Source organism: Falco cherrug, chromosome 3 (assembly GCF_023634085.1).
Source record: "Falco cherrug isolate bFalChe1 chromosome 3, bFalChe1.pri, whole genome shotgun sequence".
Taxonomy (NCBI): Eukaryota; Metazoa; Chordata; class Aves; order Falconiformes; family Falconidae; genus Falco; species Falco cherrug.
This window is the reverse complement of record NC_073699.1, coordinates 47,825,092-47,839,746: the sequence shown is the minus strand read 5'-3', so window position 1 is coordinate 47,839,746 and position 14,655 is coordinate 47,825,092. Positions and strand designations below refer to the sequence as shown.

The 14,655-nt window shown below is 41.2% G+C and overlaps 1 protein-coding gene across 1 annotated transcript; it reads right to left on the bottom strand.

Moving 5' to 3' along the window:
- Positions 1-3,007: 3,007 nt before the first annotated feature.
- On the bottom strand, positions 3,008-14,210 carry SDR16C5 (short chain dehydrogenase/reductase family 16C member 5). Its single transcript, XM_055705329.1, has 7 exons — positions 14,073-14,210; positions 12,941-13,297; positions 8,884-9,015; positions 7,296-7,395; positions 5,475-5,619; positions 4,393-4,515; positions 3,008-3,894 (listed from the first exon to the last, which is right to left on the bottom strand). The coding sequence occupies exons 2-7, from the start codon at positions 13,268-13,270 to the stop codon at positions 3,801-3,803; spliced, it is 924 nt and encodes a 307-aa protein (XP_055561304.1). The 5' UTR covers positions 13,271-13,297; positions 14,073-14,210; the 3' UTR covers positions 3,008-3,800.
- Positions 14,211-14,655: the final 445 nt, after the last annotated feature.

Sequence of the window (14,655 nt, the reverse complement as noted above, 5' to 3'; positions counted from 1 at the left end):
ATTTCCATGCAATGGCTGTCTTCACTAGAGCTGTGTGTTTTGGATGGTTATCCCGATTTGGTTATGGCAGTGCAGACCTTTGGGTCTGAGCCTAGAAGCCCACTGCATAATGGTGCCTATGGTACAGTGTATTGTACATAGCACCGTATTCTCTGCTTTCTGCAGATGCTGCAAAAATGCTCTTCCTCCAGAAGGAGCTTTGCTGCGGGGCAGAACTAAGCTGCACTGAGCCAGCCAGCCTGCGGACCTTGTCCTACAGTAAGCCTCTCTCTCCCCTTCATGCTCTGGGGGTTAAGGAGTCACAGGGTGCCACATACCACCAAAACCACCTGAGCTCTCACTTACGGAGTGAAATATCCAAGAGGGTACAGAAATTGCTGAGAAACTAAAGTTGCATGTGGTTGCCACTGAAGTTTGCTTAAAGAGTTTTGTTAGATTACAAGGTGACTCAGTATCATTCAAATGCTGCTCTCCTCGAAATGCTTATAATTTGAATATGATTAATGTTCTTTATATGATACCCAATTCCACAACTTCCTCTGTAAGCAAAATATGCTCTGCAAAGGTATTTTGTGCTATTTGGTATAAAACAAGAGCAAGAAACCGGTTTTTATCCGACATCACAGATTAGCTCTCTACCGATGCAGCACCATAGGTAGATTCAGCCCATGGCTAATCTGCCTAATCCACTTGTCGCTTTTTCTTCCATTTTCCAGAGAACCAAGACTACTCCCAGAGGAGAAAGAATGAAGATAAACTGCCTTGCAGTCCCATTTTCAGCTTCAGTGGTAAGAGAATTTCTCTTGCAACATTGTTTTTGTGTGGCGGAATTCCAAATAAGATGAAAGCCTCAGTGGAGGAAAGTACATGTTTCTCGAGAGTTGTCAGTAACTCTGAGATGCTTCTTAAGTGGTACATTATATTTCAAAACACAAAATAATTTTATATTACAAAAAAGGAACAGCATCTGATTGAGTCTTCTGAACTTTATTAGGAAGGTCTTAGCTTACAGGTTTAGAACTCTGTTACAGGATCCATCACACTTCTTTCTGTACAAATAAAAAATGAAATCTTTTCCTGGTATTTTCATAAAAAAGAGTGAGTTACTGATTTCTAAGGCTGATAAGAAGATCTAACAGATCACTATGAGAGTTAGAAAGCATAAGCTTTACAAATTCCTTCTTGAGACAAGCACATTAGCCAGGGAAAAAACGGAGCCAAAGAGTACCCCTGGCAGAGATTGCAGCAATACAGAGTAAGGCTTTGCAAGGTGGCTATGCAGAGTAGGTGAAACATGGCTTAGAAAACACAGCGTTATTTCCTTTATATTATTATTAAAGTTTTCATGTCCTGTGTATATAGATGGTAAACTTAGCAACCTCAAATGTTGGTGGTAAGGTTGACAAATTTTAGTTAAAGAAACTGCGGGGGGTGGGGGGGGTGGGGGTGGCAAACAGTGGTACTGAAAGGAGAGCCCTTACAATGCGCTCTTTGGATACAAATACTTAATCCTGACATACTGGACTTTTAATGATGGCTAGTCCACCAAATCCTAATGTGACTAAAAGGTAACTACTTCAAATGTGAGCCTCATTTTACAAAGAATTTTGAAATATAGGACTCTCACCTTGGAAGCCCTGTTCATAAGCTCTGCATTGCAAGCAATGAAATTATGTATTAAGCATATTCAGGCCCTAAATACATTCACAAATATAATGTCATGGCAGTTTGTAGTCTCCTGTAACCATTCTTAAAACCAATCATAGATCAAATTGCAATGTTCATGTGGAATAAGGAAATCCCAAAACTCAATATATTTGCTTGCAGTTGAGAAAATGATCGTTATTTGCAGGGAAACAATTTAGACTTTGTTCCTGTCTCATTAGTAGGAGAAAAAACATATTTCAATTACTGATCACCTAGAGAGTTTTTCAGAGTATAAATCAATAAACATTGCTTTCTAAAGAGCCAAACTTCAGATAGGTTTCTCCTTCTATCACCTAAAATTTTCCCCGTAATATCTATAGGGTACATGAAAAAATTTACTGAATGTATGTTTACTTTGAAAACACTGAGATTTGAAAAAATAGGTTCTTAGTTGGACTGTGCACTCAATAGGCATTTGTAGCTGGAAGGGAGCTTGTAAGTATGGGGTTAATTAAGTGCAGTAGAAATACGGTGACAAATGTGGGCAATAGATGACCGTTCAAGGTTCTCTTGAATTCCTTACAGTGGAGTTTTAAAAACCATGCTTTGTAGATTCCTTATTCTGGTCTACAATTTATTTATTTTTAAATTAAGCAAATTATGAATGGTTTACGTTAGCATTTTCTGAAAATTTGCATGAGGATTGATTTTTATCATTTAAGTACCAGGCAATACTTTTGCTTAGCTAATCTTTGAACTTCTGCTCTTGGGGAGTTTTTTCCTTTAAGACCTTTAGGTTGTTATTTCATTCAAAGACAGCTGAAGGACATGGCTGTGACTTCTCTCCAAATATGAGATTTTGCCCAAGAGCTAGCTCATAACTGGCCAAGAACACATGAGGTATTCCTCCTGTCTGTCCTCTTTTTCCCATGATTTACAGCAGAGTTATGTTTCAACAGACACCTCATTGAAATTTCAGTCTCTGAAAGCCATACAGTCCATGGGAAGTTGTTGCTCGGTCACTTAACATAACACCTATGTAATTTTGAATTTTAATGATTTTTCAGAAATTACTCTGAAAATTGCCAAAGATTTCTTGCACAGATTCCTCACAATACTCTTAAGTCAATTATTTTCTAAGTAATTTTACTAAAGTTACTGAACCTTTAGAACTGTGTGGACCAGTTTGCAGGTCCAGATTCAGCTGCTGACTTCAGGGACCTAACCTGGGACACAACGTCTTGAACCCAATTATCTGGCCTCAGCAGGGTACTTCAAAGCTGCATAGGAGCCGACAGGGTCAGAGAAGGGAGTCAGATGCCTGTGGACTTCATCAGTGTTCAACATGTAGCTGCCGCAGAACCTATGTTTATAAATGGGTGATTTCTATAACGGATTTTTTCCTGTCTGCTTCCTCTGGTTGTGGGGGCTTCATCACCTTTCCGTTCTGAGTAGGCACATTACTTTTTTGCCACCACCACAGTTTTACAAAACATTCTTTCTAAGCCACAACCTTTGATAAATGATCCAGTATCAGCCTCTAGCCATGGACTAAAACCAAGGCACATATCCCCTGTAGAACTGTGTTTAGAAAAGTGCACTGTGACTAATGAGAAGCACGGTAAGCACCACAGCACTGCACTTTATCAGCACTCATTGCAGTTCACTCCTCTTCAGGACACAGGCTCCCTGTGCAGCTCGTCAGCCAGAGCACATCATCCACAGTGCCTTTCTTCATTTTGGCTTTGTGTGAACTGCAGTGCTGTTTTGACACTGAAAGGGAAATATGTTAAATGCTTTGTGTTTTTTTTCTTTCTGCATGAACAGTAGTGTGTTTTTCCCATGCTTTGAGATTTTGCTTAGAAATTGAGAATTCAGAGTATGAAATTAAGTCAAACATCCCTGCCAGGTCATACAGACTTTTATTGAGAGCTCAGATAAAAGCAGCATGTCATCATAAAGTGAGAGAGCAGGCTGTGGCTATAAATCAGTGATTAAAAGACAGTTATGAAGAATTAAATTGCATGCTCAGCAATGTCAGATATCATACAAGAAGCAAATCTTCTGTCAATGAATGATTCTGAATTAATTTTTACTGAAAATTTTCAATTAGATGGCACTTGAGGTCTTCAGAATATTTTGACTGAAAGGTTTCAAGCATTTTCCTTCCGACCAAAGGCTTTATCCAAGCTGTTGGTGATCTTAAAGCAAGATTCGAAGAGTAGTATCATTTTTCTAGGAATGAGACTGATAAGACAAACACCAAGTTAGCCTTATGTTTTTTTAGAAAAATGTATAAATAAACAAATGATAAATTTGTTATATGTGCTCAATACTTCTAATGTCTGGCAATAACACATTTGGTGCTCCCATGTTATAAATGGGGGGAACAAATGACAGACCAAGCCATTCTGTGAAAGCCCAGCCAGTGGTGAAGGCAGTTACTGGCAGCAGACAGTTCTAGCCCAGGCATTGCTCCCAGTATACCACCACAGGAAAACGTTTGAAATTTCTATCCCCATAACTATATCTTAAGATGTATATTAGAGACAGAAGTGGACAGAGGAATGCTTTTCACCTAGATTATTAAAAATAACAACCTCTTTTTCTTCATAATTTGGCATATAACTGGACTGGCTGCAGGAATACTAACTAAAGAATTGCTTTTACTAAACTTTCCTGCTGATTTTGCAGACATATGGCAAAGGAAAGAAGGCAATGCTAGAAGATGAGTCACATTCTTACATTTTGAAAGCAAGAAAGTGTAGAGTCAGAGGCATGATTAGATAAAACTTTTCCTTTTGAATTGCATCCATGATCTTGCCGGCTGCACCCTCTACATCATAAACAGGAAGAAGCAGTGGGTTTCTGGTGAAATAAGAAATGAAGTATTATGAAATTATAAAACTACTTTTGAGATGTATTCCAACACAGAAATAATTTAATTAAATAATTTAAGAATTTTTCCCCTTCCCCTCAAGTAGCCTTCAAAAGGAGTCTCCAGTTCTCTCTGTTCCTGCTATCATCAAAATAAATTGAAAACGCTTTGGTGATGTGAATTCTAATGACTTGTGCAAGCCCTGCTCCAACCCTAATGAAGTTCATGCCCACAGTGACTGCAGCATTGAAAACTACCAAGCTAAGCCCTACTATATGCTGTTCTATGCACAGTAGTGATGCCCTTTGCACACCACCTCCTTTTCTACTGTAGATGTTGAGGCAGCAGCTAAACAGACCAGGACCAGGCCTGTTTCCAGCCAGGAGGAATGCTGTGCTCTACATAATATATGCTACTACAGGATGATGAATGGTGGAAGCAGGAGCAGAGCACTGAAAAAACAAGATCACGGGTACTGTATTGACTAATAGAGTGCCTGCCACCTCTCCCATCACTACAGACATACAGCCACTCACCCAGTACTACCACCACAGCTATACTCACTCAGAGAAGTATAGTACCTGCTGATACAGATAGTGGGACACGTCATGGGGTATCCTGAGAGCCATAACTGTAATCACAGTGCCAAAATTTCTTAGGGCACAGAATCTCAACAGTCAGTGCCCATTCTGCTAACAAATAAGGTTGCCTTAAAAAATGCTGTGCATCCCTAACTGTTCCTTGATTGTGAGATTATACAGTCCCTGTTGCACGTCAGTCATTAATTGTACACAACACTTGGATTTCTTATGTTGAGACACAGTTGTATGTGCCAATAGGGCAAAAATACTGAATTGAAAAGCAAATCAACCTTATAATAGCTAGAGACTGAATATGGCATATCTAGTGAGTAGTGATTCTTTTTTACATATGAAATAGTTTTACTTACTGGCATTGAAAACCTTTAGCTAATTTAGTATTAGTAAAATAAGGGCAAATGATTGTGGTTTTAACGCCTTGTTTTCCTGCATGATACAGTTCCGAAGCTATGGCTTCCATCATTCCAATGATTGCACACTTACTTGCAGCATAATCTGAAAAGTGAAGAAAGAAGAAATAGCCAAAGTATGTCACAAGCATCCCAGTGTTATATACAGAAATCAATGCTTTGTAATAATATTTAAGCCCTCAAATTACCTAATTATGTAAGTAGAAGTCTTGTAATTAGTATTTTAAGGATGCTGTGCATATTGGTGATGCTAACTCTGAGGGTTAATGGCTCTTCCCATGACTGATGCACAGTTTTCTGAGGATAAGATTAATGCTTTCCAGAGGACATTTTTTTTTGAGTGCACTATAGAGAGATATAGGAAGATGAGCTTATTCAACATTTCATGTACATTTCCAGATACTCATATGCAAGCCAGGCCTTCCTGGATTTCAGAACATCTTCACCCTTTAATATTACAGGTTACATTTCAGTAAGAACTATTTCTGGTGCTAAAATCTAAATATCCTACTTATAAATGCTGCTTTAACCTATTACTTCTTTTGATTTGCCCTGCAACTACAGTATCATTTTATTTGCCTGGGAAGACTGAATCTTGTCTAAATTTTATTGCTGAACATATGGAACTCTGACCTTGGAGATAATAAAAAATTGCCCTCACAAGGCCCTGTTCAACCTGATCTAAGTTGTGTCTGCTTTTATTTGGGGGGGGGTTGGACCAAATAACCTCCAGTGATTCCTTCCAACCCAAATATTCTATAATTTTGCAACTGTAAGAACCTTATTTTAATACAGAAATTTACATGTCGTTTCCTAAGGCTTTTTCAAATGTGTGTGAAAACAGTTAGATACAACAAAATCCAATTTTGGTAAAACAGTAACTTCAAAAACTGACATCAGAGACAGTTTGTTATTCTTCAGGGATTCAACCACAGTGGATGATGGAACCATACATAATGCATAGCTTCAGTGTAAAAAGTTATAAATGCAGGTCCACTTTCATAAGCCTTACAGATAAATGATGAAAGCTGGATGTGACCTATTATCAATATAGAAACTGACCCAACGATAACAGGTGGCAAATAACACTACAGTAGCACCATCAGTCAGCAGAAGAAACATGAGACACTTATTACACTGAAGTTCACGTTCTCATAGGGTGACCTAAGAGATATGATCAAGATGTCAGAGAGCCTTGAGGAGAGACTGGGCAGCAGACCCAGGCTGATGAAATAGTCAGGACTGTAGCAGAAAGCTCTCCTGAGGGAAACAGCCGAGAATATGGAGCTGTTAAATAGCTTAAAACACAGTTCATCCAAATTAATTTTGAGGAAAACTCTGCAAAAATGCCTACTGAACCTGTAAACCATTTTCCAACTAAACGTATAGTTCCAGGCGTAACCCACGTATGTCTCAGAACTCTGAACATTCATCTGCAAAAAACCTGGCATGAGAAAGTGTTAGACAACCTGTATGCGGGGCTCCCTCTCACTGCACATGTATGAGCTGTATTGTCTTTCTTCTGTGGAGGTAAGACAGGCTGCAGTCAGACAGTAAAATCTGCAGTGAGCTCCCTCTGCCACTGAGGCAACATGCCACCATCATCCTCTTCAACATACCACCACCACCTTTCGTATCTGCAGGCTCTTCCTGAGTGTTCGATACATCAGTATAAACTGCTTAAACCAAGCATTCGAGAGATCTCCAAGAGAAGTTGTTTGTATGTAGATCTAATTTGTAATGGCACTTGATGATACTAACCTGACATTCTGTACAGTCCCAACAATCCTGCTGCACTGGCTATGCTAACCAGGTGTCCACGGTTACAGGTCATCATGGCTGGAAGAAAGGCCTTGCAAGTCTAAGAGACAAAAAAACCCCAACCCTTCATAATAAGACATGCTAAAAATACTGCATTCCAAATTAGGCTTTACAACCTGATTTGCTTTCTAGGTCTTCAATATACAAGAGGCCCAGCTGAACTTCTATCTCTAAGAATTTAGAAATGAGAGAGACCATTTCCTTGAATGGCTGCCCTCTATCTGAAGATCTGCCAGCGTTAAAATAATGGTGCTAAAAGCAGCAAAGTTTGTTATTTTCTCTGCCTTCTGGTTCCTCACAGTCTGTCTGAGACTACTACCAAAGATTTGGTACACAAGAGGGAGCCAGAAGTCAACACATCAAGGGGAGCTCAGCTGTCTACCAGCCCCAGCTGCTACACACCAAACTGCCTGACAACTCCGGGCACCCCAGACCACCACTGTGGGTGATGCTAATTATATAGGAGGACACTAGAGTTTTATGAGGGGGAAGATAAAAACAAACAAACAAACAAAAAATACTCCCAAAAGACAAGAGCAGTAACAATTTTTTGTCAGTAGCTGAGATGTCCTGCAATGTCTATTTGACTCCAGATGTGTGTGCCTACTACATGTTTTTTTGGTTGAGGACCCATGGTCACTGTCCTGCCATATGTCTCTTCAGACCTGTCAGGTAGAACATTTCTTTCAGTCCCTTTACCTTAAGTATTTGGAAGAATGATGCACTGTGGGCTGGAAAATTATTAGAGGACTTCCATCTGCAATGATTTTCTGTTGAGAAATGCCATTTAGCTACATTTTTCCCTGATGCAGGCTACTCACTCAGGCATATAAAACACAAATGCTAGAGGGGGCAAGAGTAACACTCCCTCACAGCAAAACCTTCTAAAGGTCAACCGAGACCCTAAATAACAGCAAATTCCTTTAGAGGTATGAAAACAAACCACAACAAAGATAATACTATCAAGATTAGTTTTCTATGTACATTAAGCAGATGGTGACTAGGACACGCAGCACAGAATCATAGAACCATTTAGGTTGGAAAAGGCCTTTAAGATCATGGAGTCCAACCATAAACCTAACATTGTCAAGTCCAGCACTGGTTGTACCTCCCTGAATGCTACAAGTCTATTAGACAAAGCCTTCTGGTGCCAGCAGACACCAGGAGCAGGAAAGTCACATGCCATCACGTCAGCACTAACTTCAGCCACAGCTGTGACAGCCACAGCATGTTGGATGACACAGCTGCACAAAATTTTGATTTACCAGAGTGCTCAAGCAGGTCTGTGTTAATATTACTGAGACATACAGAGGGGCCTGTGAATTTGGTGTGCCTCCAATTACAGGATGATCAAAAATACTTATCTTCCCCCATTCAAGGCCCTTCCCATCCCTATTCCAAATTGGGTTCCCCAGGTAGGTGCCACCATGGGGATTTTCACACTAAAATACTTGCCTGTATTTTACTTGCATTACACTAAAATACTTGCCTGACTTTTGGTCACCCAGGAGAGAAAAAAGTACTTTACCCAGACTTGAGAGAAGAAGTTGACTTTTAAGGACTTTTCAAAATCTTCATCTGGAACGTCACAGAACTTTTTCCCAAGCAGTATGCCAGCATTATTGATTAGAATAGTAACATCCCCAACTTCCTTTCTAACCTGAATAAAAAAGGGATAAACAGGAAGCTTTAGAAGGCATCCTTGCCTCTTGTGCTTTGTTTATGAAAACTTTTAGTGATATTTGCAAGTATTTATATATCTACTAGAAATGTAAATACCTAAGAACTGTTGTACTGCATCAGCTCAAAGGTCCATCTATCCCCATAGCCCTTGTCTCATGGCACAAAGCAGTGAAAAAAGGATCAGGACTAAAGTCTCCTCCAGTGTACGCCTCAGCTTTTCAGACTCTGCAGTGCAGGATCTTCCTGAGAGAGATAAGGTATCTAGACCTTTGTATTTAATATATTCCCATGATTTCCCCCCTCAAGAATTTGTCTAATTGCTTCCTGAACTCCAGAATACTTTTGATTTCCACAGGAACCTAAGATAATGAGGTACAAAGCTTTAGTGTGCACTGTGAGCATGCTTTAATTGCAACCTGAACATTTCTTGTCGCCTCTTTCTGGTATTGTGAGAATCTGTACTCCTCAGCCAAGCCTGTTCAACCCCTTTTCCAGATCTTTTCTACTGAACAAAAGAGAATTCAGCACAGATCTTTGGGAGATACCAATCCTTTGAGCACAGAAGCATGTACCATGAAATAGACAATACCACTTGGAGAGAAGGCCAAAATCACCATTAGCTCAATTTGGATTTGTTATAAAAAGATTTGATTCCTTGGATTATACTTGGATTTATATCAAAGCAGATGCCAAGATTTACTTATAGTATTAAGAATCAGGCTCACCACAGAGGTTTTTTGTGCTACAGGCAGTTATTTGGTGTCTCAAAAATTGTGTAAAGACTACAAAAACATAAAAATCCCAGATATGCTACGGTCTGGCAATTTGGGAACAGGTACTTGGATCTGACTCCCCAACAGCTGAACTCCTTTGGCTCCCTCTGGGAACCTCAGCATTCAGTGAAGACTTGGTACTCCTCCAGCTGTGTCCTAGACACATATCTTATAATAGGCAAGCAGGGCTCAGATACTAGCACCTTTCCACCTGCCCAAATGAATGCAAATCCAGACACTGCTGAGTATGGCAGGAACACCCAACTCTTCCTTTGTAGGACAGATCTGTACTTTCTCCCCACTCGTACCTTTCTAACTGCCATGTCAGTCCATATGATGATCCTCTTTTTTTCTTTACAACATAGTTTCCGCAATGGCGGCATTTTATTTAACCTGGCTTCATTTGACATGTTTACTCACTACCCCAAAAATGTGGGAAGCGTGACTTCCATTTACAAAAAGTCAAGCTGATTATTCTTTGTTATGTATTTCTTCAGATGTCTATTAATTCTTCTATTTATTGTCATTTCTACCAATTTTCTATAAGACAGGTTTGTAGTTTCTTTGGGTCCTCTCAAGCGCTCTTTAAAACTGGCATGTTTTACTTTACATCATTCCTTGGACACTTGTTATAGCAAAACAACCCCCACGGATTTCTGGCTCATCAGACCCCTATCTGATTTCCTTCAGAATTCCCAGGTGGAGACTGCCTGACCCTGAAAATTCGTTGCTGCTCACCAGTTTATTCTAAAACCTCTTCTTTAGGCACTTTGATGATCTCATTTCCTTCCTAGAAAGTAAGGTTCCATTAATGGAAAATACCTTTTTTTTTTCCTGCAGTGAATATACCAAATAAAAGCAATTAATTTAACTTTTCTGCTCTTGCTTTATCTTCTGTGCCCAAGATCAAGAGTTTTCATATTACCAGTCAAAAAGCTGCAGGTATTTCCATGAGCAGAAGAGACCCCTAGCTGAAAAACTTGATCTAAAAAAAAAACCTGGCTGCATTATGGCTGTCCAATTCATGCAAATATCTACAAAGGTGTTGGTATTCTTAACAGTATTTTAACACCTTAACAGCAATTCCTGAATTTTAAACAGCGCTCTGAGTTTCTGCTTGTAGGTCAGTCTGCCCACTTCAGGATACTCTTTGCTGATATTGGCACAGCAGATTCTGCAGGCTGGAGCCCTGTGGCTGATCTGGTTAATGTGTTTGGAGACTGAGAATTACTTGAGTGCACAAAACAAACATTTTGAGACTGTTAAACTAAGAACAAACAAATAATTTCAAAATATTCAGCATCAACAGAAAACTCCAACAGAGAAATTACTTACATAAGCTTAAACTAATAATTTTGTTGCATATCTTTGCAAGAAGCAGATAGCATTTATGGGAAGAGGGATTTAATGCCAATTTCAAATGTTATTTTTAAAAGAGATTTGATCTCAGTCAATTCTAAAGTGAGTTTCATCCTTGCAAAAAGGGGATTCTAGAAGAACTGCTGTTCGATTTATAGTATCATTCCAAATAAAGATCAAGTGTCGTATTTGAAGTACAGACCATAAGTTGCTTTGACTGATTTTTCATCTTGCTGGGAAGTGGTAACAGATATTACTATTGTTGAAGTTACTGAGAATTCCACTCCAAAATTGTAGGAGTTGTAATCAGTGCCTTACACAGGGATCACATCATCTGTACTGCCCAAGTGCTTGGCAAAAATCATCCTCCTTGAGCACTGAGTATTGGGTCAGCACAGGCCAGGACACCGAATACCTTGCTCATCTCTGCAGACATACTATTATGGTGCAATATATCCTTGCCACCACTGTCCAAGTACTACTATGATATCACTTGTGGTTCTTAACATCTAGCACCAACGGCCTCAAGTGGAATTTTCTTCTGTGCACTTAGTTGGCTGTGCCCCAAATGCTGCTAACAAGTATGGGTAAAATAATACCTTGCTGACTGCAAGCATGAGAATTGCAGTTCCAGATACTTACAGATCCTGAATCTAACTTACCCTTTAGGAATACTTTTCATCAGGAATATTTCTTGAGGAAAAAAAAAATCTATTTCAAACTTTCATAGTTGTCTTCAGAAAGAATTAAACTGTTTTGGTTAAAAGTAAAAGCAACAACCACAATGCAAAGAGGCCTCCTGATAACTCTTAGAAAATGAATATTACATTTCAAGGCTATTTCAAAACCATCTATCAACATTCACGTAAACATTTTAGCTAATTTCTCTGTCGTATGCCTGTGGACACAGAACGTCAAAGATGTGACTTGAGAGTCACATATATAAATTCTCAGTATATGTACTTAGCAGAAAAGGAATTTATCCTTGGATAAAATGGCAGAGTGGCTAACTGGATTATAAATCAGGTTATACTGGGAAATATTTTCAGGCAGTTTGTAGTTTAAGGACAAGTAAAAATTAATCATGTTAGATTAATGTCCAGTTCTGGATTCTGATAATAACGATTAAAAAATAAAGTTTACAAAGCATAGGTCAGCACAACACAAGAATGCAATTTAAAATGGAATCCTTCTCTACCTTACTTTCCAGCTGGATTAACCAAAACATAAACTGAAGCAGAGCCATCAATTTGACTGGAGAGCAGCCATGTCCCAATGATATTTCTGAAAGCATTACACCCCACATGGCCCTTACGGAATTACAATTTTCTAAACAAACAGACAAAGAAAAAAAAGACACCCCTACCACCCCAATATCCGCTGATGTTTTTTAGGTTGGGTATTTATTTATTTATTGGTATCTTAAAAAAATATTAAAGATTAAATAAGCTAATATCATGGAGCTAACCTCTGCTGCATGTTTCATCATACTCCTTCTAAAAGAAGTAACCATCTCACAATGGAGACTGGAAATGGATACAGCTTGACAGAACAGATTAAACCCCAGTCACTTTATTGCAAACATAGTTTAAGTTCCATCTAGAAGCTACTTGTCAAAATGAGGTCATTGCCCTACATGAGTACTTCCTTCCCTTAGTGAACAGTGCAATATCTTAAAAAAAATAATAAAATTCAATAGCATTTGCTATGCAAAAGAAGCAAAAAATCAGAAGCAAGAAGCCAAATCAGAAGCCAGAAGCTGTATCTTACCTTGTCTGCCTGTTCATAGACCTCCTCCTTATTGGTACAGTCACAGTGGTAAGGAAACACTCTCTTAGCTCCAATTTTTTGGGCTAATCTGCTTGTTTCTTTGTTACCTTCGTCATCAACGTCCCAAAGAACCAAGGTTGCTCCCAAAGGAGCAAAATTTAAGGCAACATGCCTTCCAATCCCATTTGCAGAGCCAGTAATAAGCACTATTTCCCCAGCAAAAGTTTTTTTGCATGAAGGAACTATGAATAAGATTAAATTCTCAAAAATTAAAAAAAGTAGTGACTTCAGGAACTGTAGTATCTTCAGGATGCTTTTGAAGTTGAACATGATTTTTCAGGCACAAACACCCCTCTTCTGTTAAAAAAACGCAGAAATACATTATGTTACTGGCCCCTCAAGACACTCAGATGCCGACTAAAAAAAGAGCCTGGCTTTCAAACAACTATTTCTTTCACGTTGTTATTTTGTGCAGGTACAAAATACCTTACTAGTCTTGTGATAGCTGCTGTCTTCGTACTAGTAGGATGAAAGCAAGTAACTTCTGCTAGCTCCTACACACCTGCTGTTGCGTTCCAGAGTCTTCAGCTTCCACCTCGGTTTTTAAAAAGGTTTAGTAACACACATTTTGTGTACACACAGGTATGTTGCGGCAATGGCTATGGAGTACTCTGTTCTCATAGCAAGGTGGTATTAGCTGAAGAAAAAGTACGGAAAAAGCTGGTGTGCTACAACCTTGGAAAGGAAAGGATCCATTTTCCAGTGCCCTGCGGCCCGGATCACAGGACGTACGCTGTCATTTAACAGCAGACTAGCGACCGCACAGAAAAGCACGGCCCTGGGGGCTACCGGCCTTGATTTTCATCCCGCTTTCAGACCACACCATTTCTTTCACAGGCCTCGGGAGGGCAGCGCCCACCGCCGGCCGGCCGGACCCAGCCCGCCGCCCGCCGCCGCGGCCCGGGGTAGGGGGTGACTCCCGCCTCCCTGCGGCTGCGGTCCCCTCCCCGCCGGCCCTGCCCCGGCAGGGCTGCGCGCCCCCTCCCGCCGCGGCCTGGCCGCCCTGCTGCGCGGCCGCCCCCCGCCCCCGCCCCGGCCCCGGCCCCGCAGCCGGGGCGACCCCCGCGCTCACCGCCGGCGCGCGGCTGCCCCGCACCTGCCCGCCCGGCCCGCCCCGGCCCGGCCCGCCCCGGGGTTTGGTTCTGCGCGGGGGCGGGCTGGGGAGGTGCGCGGCCGGGGCAGGCGGCGCTCGGGTGCGTGAGAGCGGCGGGGCGGCTCCGGCACCCTCCGCCCGCCCCGCCGGCAGGGCGGCCGCGCCGGGGCTGGGGAGCGAGCGCCCTTTGCTGCCTCCGCTGCGGCGGCGTTGTGGTTACGGAGCTAAACACTTCGTAATTAACAACACAAATCGGTCTTCACCAGCTTGCCCGCTGGCTGGGGTGGGAGCGAAAAGGGAGATGCCGGTCAGAAGTGCCTCCCGGTGAAGCCACCTGTTTATCGTTGCTTCACATCTTCCAGAACACAGCTGCGGTTCCTCACTTTTCCATACAGGCGTTACCCAGCTGCAGAACCGCAGGCCGGCAGCGCTGCGGGCCCGCTGCGGCGCTCAGCCTGCCCCGGCCACCGTGGCATCTTCCCGCACTGTTCGTAGTAAAAAGGCAAATGAAGAGAGCGCTAATTACTGGCGGTACTTTGCATTTTGAGTAAGTGATGCCAAA